General features: G+C 37.1%; 1 protein-coding gene across 2 annotated transcripts; it reads right to left on the reverse strand.

Annotated features, from left to right (window-relative positions):
- Positions 1-228: 228 nt before the first annotated feature.
- On the reverse strand, positions 229-9,574 carry lnpa (limb and neural patterns a). Of its 2 annotated transcripts, none has more exons than XM_011489796.4 (13): positions 9,434-9,574; positions 8,661-8,764; positions 7,681-7,722; positions 6,308-6,495; positions 6,167-6,225; positions 6,046-6,086; positions 5,388-5,471; positions 5,251-5,302; positions 4,932-5,153; positions 3,005-3,110; positions 1,550-1,620; positions 1,078-1,230; positions 229-954 (listed from the first exon to the last, which is right to left on the reverse strand). In XM_011489796.4, exons 1-13 carry the CDS (start codon positions 9,546-9,548, stop codon positions 800-802), a joined length of 1,392 nt encoding a protein of 463 aa, XP_011488098.2. In that variant the 5' UTR covers positions 9,549-9,574; the 3' UTR covers positions 229-799. The 2 variants fall into 2 exon arrangements, with proteins under 2 accessions (XP_011488098.2, XP_020568781.1); XM_020713122.3 differs by having other exon boundaries at positions 9,416-9,563.
- Between the last annotated feature and the right edge of the window lie 6,938 nt (positions 9,575-16,512).

Consider the following 16,512-nt stretch of genomic DNA (forward strand, 5'->3'; position numbering starts at 1 on the left):
GCTAAAATAAAATGATCACAAGGTAAAATTGGCTTGCTAATGAAAATAGGCTGTTTAAATATGGGGCTGTGAGAGCAGCTGGAGCGAGAATGGGCAACAATTTAAAACAGAGCTAGAAAAAAAAAAAAAAAAAAAAAAAAAACACGATTCTGGGGAGCCATGAATGTTTCTTCAGAAATGTGCTAATCCATTTATACATTGGAACAAAAAGAAGAGTCATCTCCAGAGTTTGTACAAATTTTTCAATTTTAATAGAATTTCTTCATAAAAGCTATTCAAGCATTTGTAATATCATTTAGGACGAGAAACAGGTAGACATCATGCCACTCATACAAATACTTAATTCATAAGCACTTTGAAACAGTCAAAATGTAAAAAGGCACTTGGAGTCACCCTTGCTCACAAACATGCTTTCCTCTTTCAGTAATAAAGTGTATTGTGCGTTCCTTTATTGTAACATGATTGTGTAAACGCGTTAGAGCTGCTGCAGAAAGTCGGTCATGAGAGCACTTAACAAAAATAGCTATAAATAACATCACATAAATAAAGATTTTCCATCATTCCCAGAAATAACAGTTAAAGAAAGAAAAACATAAAACAAATATTAAATAATGCATTTAGAGTAAGTGTTTATCAGAGTTGCTTCTAAGATGCTGCAAGCTATTGCTAAAGGTTTTAAAAGCAACTTTACAAAAAAAAAAAGACCATCTTTTGGCGAAAAGCCATGTTAGCTTTTTAGTAGTAAACTAATCATTGCAACTGTTCAAAAAAAAACTTCAAAAATCTGCATTCTGTAACTTTATTCCACTTCCATGGCGGAAACATCCTGCTCTCCATCAGATTTCTCAGATGGAAGGTCAAGTGATTCTGGAGCATCCAGGCTGTCTGACATAGAGCTGAGCTCTGTGGTCGGTTCTTTATCCGTTCCTGGGACATCATCGAGCTTGGGTTTCCCTGTAAATTAGACTATTTTCTTAAACACATTCATGATTACATACCATTAGAATTAGGTAAAATTATATGCATCTCAACTGCAGTACATTATTGCAAATTACTTATTTTTAGAAAAAGTATTACTTGAAACACATTGATCATCAACATTAGCAGTCGATGATGGGATTGGTCCCTCCGAAGAAATCTTGGACTCTTCCGTGACTTCGGGGAATCTGGGACCTTGAGGACGGATCTTCCTTGCAGGGTTGAAGAAAAAACAATAGGCACATCGGAAAGCTGAAATGATACAGTAAAAAATAAATAAAGACAGCCGCCTGATTTATTTAATCTTACCAACACATTTACAAACAGTCATGGATTAATAAACATGAATATAAACAAAGAAAAAAAAACTGCCTTAGATGCATAAACATTTCAGACTGATCTGTAGCAACACTTAGCATATTCAATCTTGCTTGGTTTTTGCTTACGGGACTTGGTCGTGGCAGACATTTAACAGCCATATGATATAGTATGCTGCCAACTGCTAGAGGGCAAATAAAGCAGTGTGTTTGATGGAGACTGACAATTAATGCCAGGATTCCTAAAGGCTTACCGATGTATTCAAATTCCTCTTTTAATGCCATCCCGTTATGTGACCGACACTGCTGACATATGAGAGCATATCTGAGAGGGAAAAAAACAATAAAGTGAAGATGACTGTTGGATGGATTACATGAAGAAAAAAAAAAAGGTTATTGAAAGCCGATATGATGGCATGCACAATTAAAATGGTCAGACTTTTAGGAGGTTGTTGGTTGCCTAACAATTCAAATTTTCATTTCTGCAATATTCGTGCATTAAGCCTCTCAAAATTATGGTGGCACTTAAGTGCAAATCATATAAACAAATCGCTCAACGCAAAAACAAAAGATCACAATAATTTAAAAAGAATTCAAGAATAAAACATTACATTTTCAAAACAGAATTCCAGAAATCAAAATGTCATTTAAAAAAATTTAACAAAATAAGAAACCTGGAAAAGGTCAGCATAAAGGGACATCCATGATAAGATGATGTTTGTACATCTTTTCAACCAGAAGTTATCTGGCATGGCGAAATGCTTTCTTTAAGCTTCTGACCACAGTCACTGCTACAGTTGGGTGATTGCTCAATTAACTCTTAACAGTTAATCCAATACATCCTTCTGCTTTCCTTCTTCTTTAAAGGGCCTATACCATGCAAAATCAGTTTTTTGAGCCTTTGTGTGGACTATAATGTTCATTCTTTACGGAAAAAAATTCCAAAGCAGTATTTTTGATCTGTTCACAAACTTCTGAGTATTCCTCTAAAAACCTGCGCTCTGAGCACCAGCCCCTCCCAATCCCTGAAAACAAGCGATTTCTCATATTGTAATGTAGACATGTGAGGAACCGCCCCTTTCAGGAAGAGTCTGTGCTGCCAGCACCGCCCCCAGGCTAACACCCTCACTTTTTCCACGGAGCCAGCGGTGATTAGCAAAATGCTTTCCTTTCATATGCACAACATGCACACCATCCTTGCAAAAGTTCGGACATTTGTTTTCGTGGGCTGGATGGAGACACGCCGCAGAGGCAGGCTCTAGGTTGAGGTCATGAAAGGGGCGACACCCACATGAAGCAAAAGGCGGTGCCTCAGAGATTAGGTCGTCTTTCTTTCTGGTAGGAAAATAGCTCGTGAAAATAAATTTTAAAAAAAATTGTTCTTTTGTGTGGCAAGTAACGTCTGATTGTTTACTGTAAAATGCTTAAGAATAGCATGCAATTGGCCCTTTAAAACTCAAACGCCACAATCCAATCAGCAATGTCCTATAGTACCTACATTTTCATTTCTGAAAATTTTCTTTATTAATTTGCGGTTTCTGGATATATACTTTTTTAGATTCCTAAAATGTTCTGGGTTCTTAATTCATCATTTGTTTTTTTATTGTCATTGTGATCTTTAATATGTTTTTGTGTTGAGTGATTTGCACTTCAGGGCCACTGTACAAATAAAGATAGAGCTGAAAACAAAAGGGCTCTTTTTGGTGTACCTGTTCTGAGGCCCATCTCCAACAAGACACTCAATGACTCTGTCCATCAAACCTCTGTCCCTGGGGAGCACGGGTCTGGCCAGGGGTGGGCCTGGAGGGTGCCTGCCTTTAAAGACAAAAAGAGGCGTGTTAAATTCAGGCAGCCATCATTGTAGGCCAGCGCCGCTCTGTCAAATGGTTGCCCTAAATATGACTGGTTTCACATAATCAAGAGCCATTTTCTTAATGACTTAACAGGAGGTCTTACTTGTGAAAGCCCATGTTCAATCCCTGCTGTGTTGGGGAGCAGTAATTAATATAATCTAACATCAAGAGCAATCATAGGAAGATGACTGGTCATTTCTGTGAGACTTGGCAGAGTTTCAGTATCCTGCTGGTTAATAATTTACCAACATATGGAAACTCTGTGGTGACTCTTTGTATCAAATTGCTTTTCACTTTCAATTTTCAACAGAAGCAGGTGATAACATCAAGTCATGTAAGCCATTTGTGAGGCCTTCCCGATGCCAAAGTCGATTTCATTAAGCAATATAAGACATTTAGCGAGATTCGGCTGCTCCTACCCACAGGTCTGAGTAATTAATCATACTTAAAAGTAATTTTTCTTTGTGCATAGTTCAAAGTTGTACTCCCACAAGGCAATTACAAGAAAACAGCTGCACTCTAAAAGAATCTCCTTCACCGTTTGCATTCTTGAGCTTTCATAGCAACACAATAAAATAAATATATAATATATATATATATATATATATATATATATATATATATATATATATATATATATATTATATATATATATATATATATATATATATTTTTTTTTATTTCCAAAGTTTACACTAAACAGATGTTTTCATACCTTTCCCACATTGTCAAGCAACCAGATGTAAAACTGTTTCACCTGGCTTGGGGTAACTGTTTATATAAACTAATTTAGTATGGCAGTTCTTTTTCCTAAAATCTCCTGTAGTTTCTAAGTGAGAAATTAATTCTAACATGTATTTGTTTATTGAGGTCAGTGGGGGTGATGGAGTTGTGGTCAGGCAACATTGGCCGTAGTGCAGTGGTCTACCTGTGATCGAAATATTGCAGGTTCGATACCCTGCCCATGAGCCGAAGTGTCCTTGGGCAAGACAAGGAATCCCATCTTGCCTCTGGTGGAAGGTTGGCACCAGTGTTCGGCAGCGAAGCCGCCATGAGTGTGTTAATGGGTTTGTGGTAGAAAAGAGCTATACAAGCCATTTACTATTTTTGCTATTTTATCTAAAGTTCAAACCAATGTTCTCTCTAGTAAATACCCCAAATCATTCAAAGAAACCAAACTACTAAACCGATTCCATGTTTGATTCACATGTTCACAATTAAGATTTTGTAAATTCAATGAATTTCATGAATAGCACAACAAAAAAGCTGTTTTCCCTCTAAAATTTTTTAAAAATTGCTTTAAAAAATGTGGATTTGATAATTCTGTGTTTTCCAAGGGGAGATTAATTTAATAAATTTTGGGGATTTTTCAACCCAGGTCTAACTGAGATAAGTAAGACTAAGAAAATAAGCGTTCTGGTGGTTTAGTATAAAATTATAACCTTGGAAATGTCTAAATTATGTTAGAGCTGCTGAACGTTATTTTGCAATACAAAGAATCACAGATTTAGCTTTTAATGTTGAAAATGAGGGCATAATTTCTAGCATAACCACATTTTTCCTATAATTATGTCTTTGTTTGGGAATGGCTGAACAATTTAGAGATGTTTTAATTCTCTAATTAGTTTATTACAAATTGCATGTTACGTACCACAGCCTACAACCTTGCTGACAACACAAACCATGGAGCTTTGAGCAACAAGGGACACAGAGCCAGGGAAGAGTAAATCACACCTTAATCGACCACATTATGATCTGGTCCCCCTGTGTGCAGGTAACCCACCAACTCCTGGAACAGGTGTTCCTGGGGTCACAGGCTTCCTCATCAAACTCTGCTGAGCAGCTACAGCTGACAGGTTCCTCTCTGGGGGTCCACCTGGAGCAGAATGGGAAGATCGTCCAGGATAGTTGGGCCCAGAGGCAAGAGGAGGGCGGGCAGCAGCACCACTGGCAGAATTCACAACCACTGGGGGGAGTTTGGGGATTACGTTGCGCTGGCGGAGCTCTAACAAAGAAAAAGAAGCACATTGGTCGGCAACAAAGGAAAACACGCCACTGTAAATAGTCACTTTTTTTGTGAACAATAAGCCTTTGTTTTCTACCTTGACCTGGTTTCGGGGTCAACTGAGGTCCAACTGGAGAGCATTCAAGTTCCTAAATAGAAAACGTAAAAAAGAAAGCATTTAATAATATGACAGACGCAAGACAAGATGAGTTATGAATAAACCAAGTAACTCACCATCTTTTTCTTTGAATCAGGATCAAATCTCTCCAGAATCATTTTGGCATTTTTGTATGTCTCAGTCTCCATAACTTCTTCAAGCTGAAAGATGTTTAGGAGTTTTCAACTCATCATACAAGAAAATTGCTCCTGTTTTTATTAAGTTATACCAGATTATCAATTAAAAAAAGACAAAGTCAAATGCTTAAGTGAGACAAGATTGTCAAAATTGAAAAAAATACATCATTAGAAGAGAATCATGGCTAGATTTTTTACATAATAACTATTCTCTACGATGATAATGGCAAGTGTGAAAATCCATCAGCCCTAATTATCAAAAGTTATCAAAACCTGAAAAATGATGACAGATAATTTAATGATTTATTTGTTTTATGTACAAAGTGACATTAGCAAAGTTTTTGTAGGGCAAACCGTCCGCACCAATTAAATCCTGCTTGCAGAGATCCTCAGTAACAGGTGCTTTAGTGCAAAACGTGTTTTAAAGCACTTAATATATAGAGTATTTTCAGTAACCTGGAGTGATTAATGAGTTTCTTATGGAACTTAGAAGTAATATTTTTACCTATAGAATATTCTTCGGTTAAAAAAAAAAGTTGATGAAGAGTATTATATATTAAGACAATGCTGCAAGTATAATTAAAGTTGACCTACTTACTATTTTCCTTTTCTGTGCTTTTACATCTTCTAGCTTTTCATCTAGAAAAGAACAAATAAGGGTGAATTGATCATAAAAATATTACGTTTCGATGTGCGAAAAAAAGACTACAAGGTCTTACTATTTTTTTCAGTTCTTCGTGAAAATATAAATACAAGCATCTTGCGAAGCAGCCACACCCTAAAAAAAAGAAAAGTTAAATGCAACAGTCCTTTTTGCAGCTACAGTTTAGAAAAATAATGCAGTCGTTTTATACACTTACAAAAATGGAAATATAACAAAAGGAAGAGATAAGATGAGCCGTCCCATCAGCTGTTCCGGCAAGTACCAGAAATACACAACCATGCAAGTGATCAAGTAGAGTATAGATGAGTAAAGGAGCAGTCTGCCAGCCCATATCTTCAACTGTCTTTGATATTTCACGCTGTATTCTTCAAGAGTCTGTATGTCCTGGGAAGAAATATAATTTAAAAAATGTACATTAAACAAAACATAAATCATATTTTGAACCACTTTCATCGAAAATGTACACCGCGAAATAGGTGATAAGATGCATAATATATAAATAGATATAACTTTATAGGCAAAAACAATGAATGCATGACAAAGTTTAAAAAATAGCAACATACCATGTTCCCTTTAGGTCAGAATCCGATTTTAAAAGTCCTAATGGACTGTTCCACTATGACTTTGGGGTATTAAAAAAGAAAAGTGCAAAACATGTATACATTTTGACTTTACATGTTATAGTTCTTTTTTACATTTTATATTTACATTTTGTTTCATTTTAACCCTGACCTTTATTATTTAAACAGCTGGACAGTATCACAATTGTTGTTTTTCAAACAGTGACAATAAAGGCATTCATTCCTGATTTCTAAAATATTACGGTTGTTCATTTTATAATGCAAATCCTCTTTTTGTGGCTATGACCTCATCCTACGGCTTTCACACAAAATGTAGAGATCACTGGAATAAAGATAACTCTACGCTAATTTAAGAATCAATTAGAACAAACTAATGAGTCTTATTCCACTCAGACAAAGACGACTTATTAATGTTTTCCTTTAAACATTAAAAGTCTCTGTTCACTTTGATGACTTGACAAAATGGAAATGTAATACCACTTGCTTCAAAGTGCTTAGTTGTCAATCTAAAAATAGACTGTGGACAGACTGAACCAACTTTTGGTCACTATGGTGCCACTGTAACATATGCCTGTGTCAATCTAAGCGCTGCATGAACTCAGGCTTGTATGAAACCGGTTTCTCACACGTTTGATGCCTTCTATAAAATGCATTTATACCAAATTATATCAGAATAGGTATGAAAGATAGAAAGCATCATTTGATTATTTTAGTGCCACTTTGACCGGATGTGAAGAGCTCTTGCTGTTGCTGCTGAAAGGACACATGCTGAAAATAGACAAACACTAGCTTAACTGTAGAAGAGCAGTAAAGCCCTGAACACTCAGCAAGAGGGGAGCCAATTTAGCTGTGCGTGACCTATTCAATTGCATTTGAAGCAAAAAGGTTCAATATTAACTGTACTGTCATTAAAAAAAAAAACACTTTCTAAACATAATATGTATTAGGCTTTCACCTTTAAACCATATGTCTTATAGGATAAATATACCTTTTCAAGTCCTTCCAAAATCTCCACGGTTGATGGTTTTGCCTGTAAAACAAACATTCAAAGAGACCAAATTTTTAATCGTTCATCTTATCATAGGATTCTTTTCCAAATACCCTTAAATCTGTTGGTCTTTTTTTTTCTTTAAATAAAAATGAAAAAAAAAAACAGCAAACAAAGTCCCATTCCAATCATCTTTTGATCCATTGTAAGAGCATTCCCAGTGTTTTTTTTTTTTTGTTTTTGTTTTATGATTGTCATTTTCAGACAAAAAAATTTAAAAACAACAACAAAAAAAGCTGTGGCATTTCTTTGGACATTTTCTGCACAGCGGCAATAGATCATTAGAAATTTGCCTCCGAGTTGCGTGCAGGATTATTGACGTGGAGTAAGCTGGCCCCCTTCCCCATCATCCGTCTGTTTACACACTCTTGCGACAGTTTACAGACCATCACACCCCTTACTAGCATTACTGGTGCAACAAAAATGGCGAGATATCCAGCCGTACAGTTTGGAGTCAGATGAGGAAAACTAAGACATACATGGATCGAATTTGTATATAAGTGGATGCATCAGAATGGAGCAGAGCAGGCAGTTTATGGCTTGCCGGAGTAGCTTCACGTCACACCTACAAGCTTTTTCCAACGGTCTAGGTCTACTACTGGTTCACAATAATTAGAATAAAGAAATACTCAAAAAATGCAATTTTAAGCTTAACTTTTTTAATATGTGTCCTCCATAACAAGGAAAATGCCGCTATCACATGTTAAAAACACCAAAAACTTGATTTTTTTTTTTTAAATTGGAGTGGGACTTTAAACAAATCTGTTCAAGCATTTAGTCAATATCAGGCTGTTTATCTGTAGTTTAGCCAAGGTATTGCAGTTACAGGTCAAGATTTTCCAACTTGAAAGCAACAGTTGTTTTGTAAACCATGTGCTTTATCGCTGTCCCTAAGCAAAAGTCATGGTACGAGTACAAACCCTCCATCGTGAGACCACAGCTCCCATTTTGATGAGGGAGAGCAAGTTGTAATGCAACACTAACAGGGATCCTCTCCTGCTCACTCCACTGTTCTCTTCTCCACCTGTTGACAAAAACATTAGCTGTAAACGCATCATTCAGTTCCATCCATGTTAAGCAATCTGATCTACACCTGACAGGGTCAGATTCTGCATCCAGTTCCAGACAACAAATTCCTGCCTTTTGGGAGATTGTTGGAGTACAGAACTGTGTGCTGCAGCTGGCTTTTAATTAATTAACGCAAACAGAGCAGTGTTATTTATGTAAAGTAATTTGTATTCGAATTTAAAAAAAAGAACTAAAAAAAGGACATAGCAAGTTAAAGAAGAAAATCATTTGACGGCTGCAAAACAGAGAGAAAATGCAGGAATGTCCACTTACTTAACTTTGCAGTTGGCTAACTTACTTAGTTTAGCAAACACTAACAAACTGTGCTTTTGAGCGACAAAACTGGATGTTTTCATCACTGCAATTGTTTTTGAAAATCTTAAAACAATGAATACCTTCAAAACAAGTTCCTCAAATGTAAATGTACCCTCAGAGGAGAAGCCTGCAGCAGTGTCGTAACACTAGCAGCTAACTTTAGTTTTTGTTGCCGCTAGCTAGTCTCGCTGTTTTTCGCTCGTTCGTTCGTTCATCGAAACAACAACTTTTAAAAGACTCCATGGAATAAATGAAATCTCTGAGAAAGAATGAAACGGGAACTAACTCACACAGCAAGAGCTGACTTTACCTCGGCTGTAGGGCGAAGTGTCCTGTTGCTGCAGCCTGGGACAGACAGCTCGTCCCCGTCGGGAGCAGGATTTACACGCAGCCGAAAAGGGGGCGTGTCCTCGGACAGCTGTCATCACGTTGTCTATAGGTTAAAAAAATACACTGAACTCACGCAGCATAAACGATAGACAACATGCAAACAACACAAATAACTAAATACTATAGTGATAAATAACAGTTTCAAATGAACACAAACGGATGCATTTACATTAATTAGCAGAACTATTTTAATTATATGGACCTAAATTATCACTTAAATAGCAACCACATAAAAATCCAATCTATGCAAAAAATAAAACTAAACTTTTGGCATTTTTTTGAGCTCAGAATCTGAACATAAATATAAATTGAATTATTTGTCTGGATTTCTTTCTGAATGAACTGAATAAAATTATAGTTTTAAAAATCAGTCTTAAATGAAAAATATTTTTTGTGGGCAAAAAAGGTTAACACACCGAGAATGTCTACTGATTGCTGCACTTCTTTAAACCAGATCACGTGGGGCTTTTATTTGTATTCATATGTTTTAGTTTTTTTTTTTTTTTCACTGCACAATGGACATAACTTTAAAAAAGCCTTCATGTGTTGATTGCTGCGCCCACTGATCAGTATCACTCTGGCGGAACAAAATACATTTAGAAAAACAATTGTGAAAGAAGGCAGGCTGCAATGGTAACACAATCCTGAAAATTATTTAAAATTTTAAAAACCCACTCCAATAAAAAAATCATGTTTTTGTTTTAAAATGTTCTAGCATATAAAAAATAAGCTTAAAATGGCATTTCTGAGAATTTTATTTTATTTAAATCGTTTTTAATTAGAGCAGACAAAATAATGCAATGGAAAAAGTTTGTAGTTGTGACTTGGAACCTACAATGGCAAGCCACAAGCTCCCTGAGCGCTGCTCCATTCTGATGCATCTACGTGTAGATGACCAGATCCATGTGTGCCTTTGTTTTTCTGCATCTGAGCTAGGATCTGGCTTAAAACTGTGCAGCTGTATGGGTACTATAGTTCACTATTTATGTTGCACCTGTAATACTAGGTTGTGGTTGTGTGCTGTAAGCTAGAGAGAGTGTAAATAAAGGGAGTCCATGCCAACAGTTTTGCACTCAACTCAGAGAAAAGTTTTTGATGAACTGCTGCTGCTCTGCGGAAACTATGTTCTGAAAAACTACAAGTTTTTAGATTTTGCTTATCATAATTTTGCCATAAAAAAACACTGGGAATGCTTTTAAATAGGTTAAAAGATGATCGGAGTGAGACTTAAAATGTTGATGCTTGCAAACCCCTGTATTGGAGTGTTCAAAACGATCTAATAAAAAAACAAGCACATAAATATCAAAGTCTTTTTGAAAAATAAAACAAATCTTTTGGCAGTATTTTTGTGTGAAAAATGTAAACTTGAATTGAATCCTTAATGTGGGGTTACTTCCAAGTGAAAATCTGTGTTTTTATCAAACAGTATTGAATCCAGAAATGTCTGTTGGTGAACTTCTAAGATGACCCCACCCTTACTTTGATGTGTTATTCCTACCATGACAAAGGTGGATAAAGGTGGAAAGATTTCATGTTATTCATGGACACCAGTGAAGATCACAAAAAGGTTCAGAGCACTGTCTAGTGCAGGGGTGTCAAACTCATCTTCACCGAGGGCCACATCAACATAGTGTCTGTCCTCAAAGGGCCAGATATAACTTATACATGTAACTAAATGTAATGAAAATAAATGTAACTACTCCTTAATGTTAAATTACTCATTTGTCTATTTATTATAACTTTTTAAAGTGACAATTACAGTTGCACAGAAAACATAAGTTTGCTTGTAACTATAGCATAAATCCTTTTACACTTGATTCTGTCAGGTTAGGTCATATGGATAGTGTTTAAGTTCTACTGTATATTTCCCATATTTCCAGTCTGATTACCCCTAGATATAAATAAATACACACCAATTTTTATTATTACTTAAAAGCTCTTATGCTCTCGCGGGCCACATGAAAGGACATGGAGGGCCGCATTTGGCCCCTGGGCCTTGAGTTTGACACATGTGGTCTAGTGGGTCTAGATGACCCAACTCCCAATGTTAAAGTGCCTAGGATAGCAAAAGGGTTTCAGGGCCTGTATCAAAATCCAAAATCAACTTTTTGAGCTTTTAAGTATATTATGATGTTAATTCCTCACAAAGAACTGTTCCAAAGCAGTGTTTTGATCCATTCATGCATCTCTGAGTATTCCTCTAAAAGTCTGCACTCTGAGCACCAGCTCCTCCCAATCCACGAAAATTAGTGGGTTCCTACATTCAAACATATGAAAGTGGGAACAGCCCCTTCCAGGAAGAGTCTGGGCTGTCAATAATGCCGCCCCAGGCTAGCACAAACACCCACTTTCTTCACAGAGCTAGCAGTGATGAGCAAAACGCTTTTCCATCATGCACAATATGCACATCCATCATTGCAAAAGTTCGAGTGTTTTTTTTTTTTTTTTGGCTGAAATGCAGACATGCTTCCGAGGCCGGCTCTAGTTTGATGTCATGAAATGACAGAGCTTCAGAGATCAAGTCGTCTTACTTTCGGGTAGGAAAATGAGCTGTGAAAATAACTCATATTTCATTGAAAAAAAAAAAATTGTGTGCTAAAGATAATGTATCATCATAAATATGGATGTAGTTTACTCTGAAAGGCTCAAGAAAAGCAGGATATAAGTCCTTTAAATCAGATTAAGTCTGGCCATCATGTTTATTTATTTGTTTCAATTTGTGTTTTTATTGCACTTTTGCAAGTGGACAAAACTTTAAAATCACAGCATTCATGTGACGATTGATGCACCCATTACTCAGAAATCAAAGTAAATATTGAAAACAATGCAGCCTGCATTTGTTTGGATTTTTCTTTTTACAGTGATAATTCTGAGTATCATTTAAAAATATTAAGAACAGTTGTTTCAAATAGATTTCACACATTCTGCTGATTTACAAATTTGACAACATGACATAATCTCATCTGTAGGTTTCTACTGTATGAGAACTAGACTGAGTGACCCTTCCCCCTGACGTTCCAAATAGGAAGTACCCACTTCCCATTTCCAAAATCCCATTGACTCCTATGAAAAATAAACAACTAATACTCCGATATTGTATTTATCAGAATAACCATCCTTGCTCTGCTACCTTTTTTTTAACACGTTCTTGCCACTCTGAGTTTCTGTCATATTTTTTCTGTTGTACAAATTATTCAATTTATCAACTTGCTAATCAGGGGCCTCCATTTAAATAGGTGGTTTCATGTTGAACTTGTTTGATTGACAGATTCTCTCAAGTCTGCTTCTAAGTGATAGGGGTATGGACTTCCAACAAGCTTGCTCCTTATTGGCTTGAGTGGTTGTAACAGAAATGTTGACTTGGACCAATCGATGCTAACCGACATCATCTGGCTCCAACATGACGGTGTCTATATTGCTGAAAAAGGGTGACTGAATTGACTTCAATTTGAAGGAGTCAGAAGAAGACATTTTCTATAGGGATATCACACGCTGTCCAGTTCTCATGTGCAATCAATCCTATGTTCAATCGAACAAACAGCTGACACTGATCAAAGTATTTTATAAATATTATTAAATCGGAATGGACATTTATTATATTCTTCGGGAGAACTTTCACCTGTGTTAACTAATCAGAGGGATCAAAGCCCGCTCCATCATATTTTATTTAGCTAAACATGAAAAAAAAACTTAAGGTTTGTTTTTCTCTAGTAGCAACATCATGCGTCTTCCCAAATTTCTAAGAGGCTTTTTATGTCATTGTTGCTCTAGGTTAATTTTGCAACTCTCCTCCTTTAGTGTGGCCTTCAGACCTGTTTATTCACTTAATACCAGGCAATGATGGCTTGTTTGTTCCAAAAAGTCTGAAGACATTTGGAGATTAGGACCAATTGATTGTCACTATAGAAAGCCAAAGAAACCACCTCGTCAGACAGATCCGGGTCCACTTGATTGTTCCGGAATAGAGTCACACTTGCAAACTCGGTTCATAGTAGTCAGTAACATAGGAAACAAACTCTGACCCGTTTAAACCCAAATGAAAGAAGCATTTGTGAATACAGCCTAAGACTCGGGATCTCCCCCATTGGTTTTGTTACTACTATAAAATAATAATTTATGATTGATATGTTGATTGTCATGGGGTACAAAGATCTCCTGTCATTAAAAGATTTTGCAAAAACACAAAATCAGCCCCTTTACCTGCACACCATAAGTCTGAGTATTATATGCGTTTTTGAGTTTTCTGTCTATCCAAATGACTGTGTAAACATCAAATTATAAGGTAATAGCAGTTATCTGGTTTTAAAGGGCCATGCAAAATCAGGTTTTTATTTAGCTTTTAAGTGTATTACAATGTTAATTTCTCAGGAAAATAAATCCCGAAAAGCGTTTTTTTGATCCGTTCACTTATTTCTAAGTATTTCTCTAAAAATGAGCACCAGCCTCTCCCACTCATGATAATAAGCGGGTTCTCACATTGTGACGTAGATTAGGGAGAACAGTCCCTTTCAGGAACAGTCTGCGCTGCCAACATCGCCCCAGGCTAACACACACAATTTGTTCGCGGAGCTAGCAGTGATACAATAAAATACTTTCCTTGTATATGCACAACATGCACATCCATCTTTGCAAAATTTCAGATGTTGGTTGTTGTCGTGGGCGAGACGCAGACACGCTGCTGAGGCCGGCTCGAGGTTAAGGAAAGCCGGTGCCTCCGCGATTGAGGCGCTCTTTGCCAAGGAACACTGCCAAATGCTGGGGGACATAGTATGTTGGACAACATAGGTAGGCCCCACGGGTCACCAGCTTAGTTTAGTCTGTTTAGTTTACTTTAGTTTAGCAATCAGCTATTGTATTTTATTACTGATTTTATGTCTTGTATTAGTGACGCCCTTTGAGACAACTGTGTGGTAATATTGGGCTATATGAGTATAACTGAATTGAATTTAATAAAATTGATTTAATCTTGTTTTAAAATATATATATATATATTTATATATATATATACACTGACCAAAAATATAAACGCAACACTTTTGTTATTGCTCCCATTTTTTATGGTATGAACTCAAAGATTTGAAACATTTTCCACATACACAAAATAACCAGTTCTCTGAAATATTGTTTACAAATCTGTCTAAATCTGTGATAGTGAACACTTTTCCTTTGCCAAGACAATCCATCCCACCTCACAGGTGTGCCATATCAAGATGCTGATTAGACAGCATGATTATTGCACAGGTGTGCCTTAGACTGGCCACAAGAAAAGGCCACTCTGAAATCTTCAGTTGTATCACACAGCACAATGCCACGGATGTCGCAAGTTTTGAGGGAGCGTGCAATTGGCATGCTGATAGCAGGAATGTCCACCAGAGCTGTTGCTAGGGAATTGAATGTCCATTTCTCCACCATAAGCCGTCTCCAAAGGCGTTTCCGAGAATTTGGCAGCACATCCAACCGGCCTCACAACCGCAGACCACGTGTAACCACACCAGCCCAAGACCTCCACATCCAGCATGTCCACCTCCAAGATCATCTGAGACCAGCCACTCGGACAGCTGCTGAAACAATCGATTTGCATAACCACAGAATTTCTGCACAAACTGTCAGAAACCGTCTCAGGGAAGCTCATTTGCAATGCTCCTCGTCCTCATCGAGGTCTCGACCTCACTTCAGTTCGTCGTCGTAACCGACTTGAGTGGGCAAATGCTCACATGCGATGGCGTCTAGCACGTTGGAGAGGTGTTCTCTTCACGGATGAATCCCAGTTTACACTGTTCAGGGCAGATGGCAGACAGCGTGTGTGGCATCGTGTGGGTGAGCGGATTTTTGATGTCAGTGTTGTGGATCGAGTAGCCCATGGTGGTGGTGGGGTTATGGTATGGGCAGGCATACTGTATGTTATGGGCGACGAACACAGGTGCATTTCATTGATGGCATTTTAAATGCACAGAGACACCGTGACGAGATCCTGGGGCCCATTGTTGTGCCGTACATCCAACAACATCACCTCATGTTGCAGCAGATAATGCACGGCCCCATGTTGCAAGGATCTGTACACAATTCTTGGAAGCTGAAAACATCCCAGTTCTTGCATGGCCAGCATACTCACCGTACATGTCACCCATTGAGCATGTTTGGGATGCTCTGGATCGGCGTATACTACAGCGTGTTCCAGTTCCTGCCAATATCCAGCAACTTCGCACAGCCATTGAAGAAGAGTGGACCAACATTACACAGGCCAAAATAGACAACCTGATCAACTCTATGCGAAGGAGATGTGTTGCACTTCATGAGGCAAATGGTGGTCACACCAGATACTGACTGGTTGTCTGGGTCCCCTGACCCCCTCAATAAAACAAAACTGAAGATTTCAGAGTGGCCTTTTCTTGTGGCCAGTCTAAGGCACACCTGTGCAATAATCATGCTGTCTAATCAGCATCTTGATATGGCACACCTGGGAGGTGGGATGGATTGTCTTGCCAAAGGAGAAGTGCTCACTATCACAGATTTAGACAGATTTGTGAACAATATTTCAGAGAACTGGTTATTTTGTGTATGTGGAAAATGTTTCAAATCTTTGAGTTCATACCATAAAAAATGGGAGCAATAACAAAAGTGTTGCGTTTATATTTTTGGTCAGTGTATATGTGTAATATATATATATATATATATATATATATATATATATATATATATATTATGATATGATGATGTCATACAGCCTGCTGGTTTTACTGGAGGCAAAAAGAGGCAAAAAATCATGAATGTGAGCTAAAAACATTGCAGAGAAAATCTGAATTCGTAAGAGTTAAATTCCTAAATTAGCACTTATTTAAGATTAGAGAAGACTATGAGAATTATTTCCGCCATAGCAGTTTATTGTCATTTTAGTTTCTGTTTAATTTTTAATATAGGTTTTCCCAGATCTAATTTGCTTTCAGGTACATATTTGACTTATAGTTAACCTACCAACTTAAATTTAATACATATACTATT

This window comes from Oryzias latipes, chromosome 21, assembly GCF_053564925.1.
Source record: "Oryzias latipes strain Hd-rR chromosome 21, Olatipes_Hd-rR_3.1".
Taxonomy (NCBI): Eukaryota; Metazoa; Chordata; class Actinopteri; order Beloniformes; family Adrianichthyidae; genus Oryzias; species Oryzias latipes.

What these genes read in the sequence shown, in the direction of transcription:
- lnpa (XM_020713122.3), bottom strand. Translation starts at nt 9,548, where the DNA reads ATGACAGCTGTCCGAGGACACGCCCCCTTTTCGGCTGCGTGTAAATCC. An exon ending in TTTTGGAAGGACTTGAAAAG is followed by an intron (nt 6,496 to 7,680) that starts GTATATTTATCC and finishes ATTTCTTCCCAG; the next exon opens with GACATACAGACTCTTGAAGA. An exon ending in CTGATTCAAAGAAAAAGATG is followed by an intron (nt 5,303 to 5,387) that starts GTGAGTTACTTG and finishes TTTTCTATTTAG; the next exon opens with GAACTTGAATGCTCTCCAGT.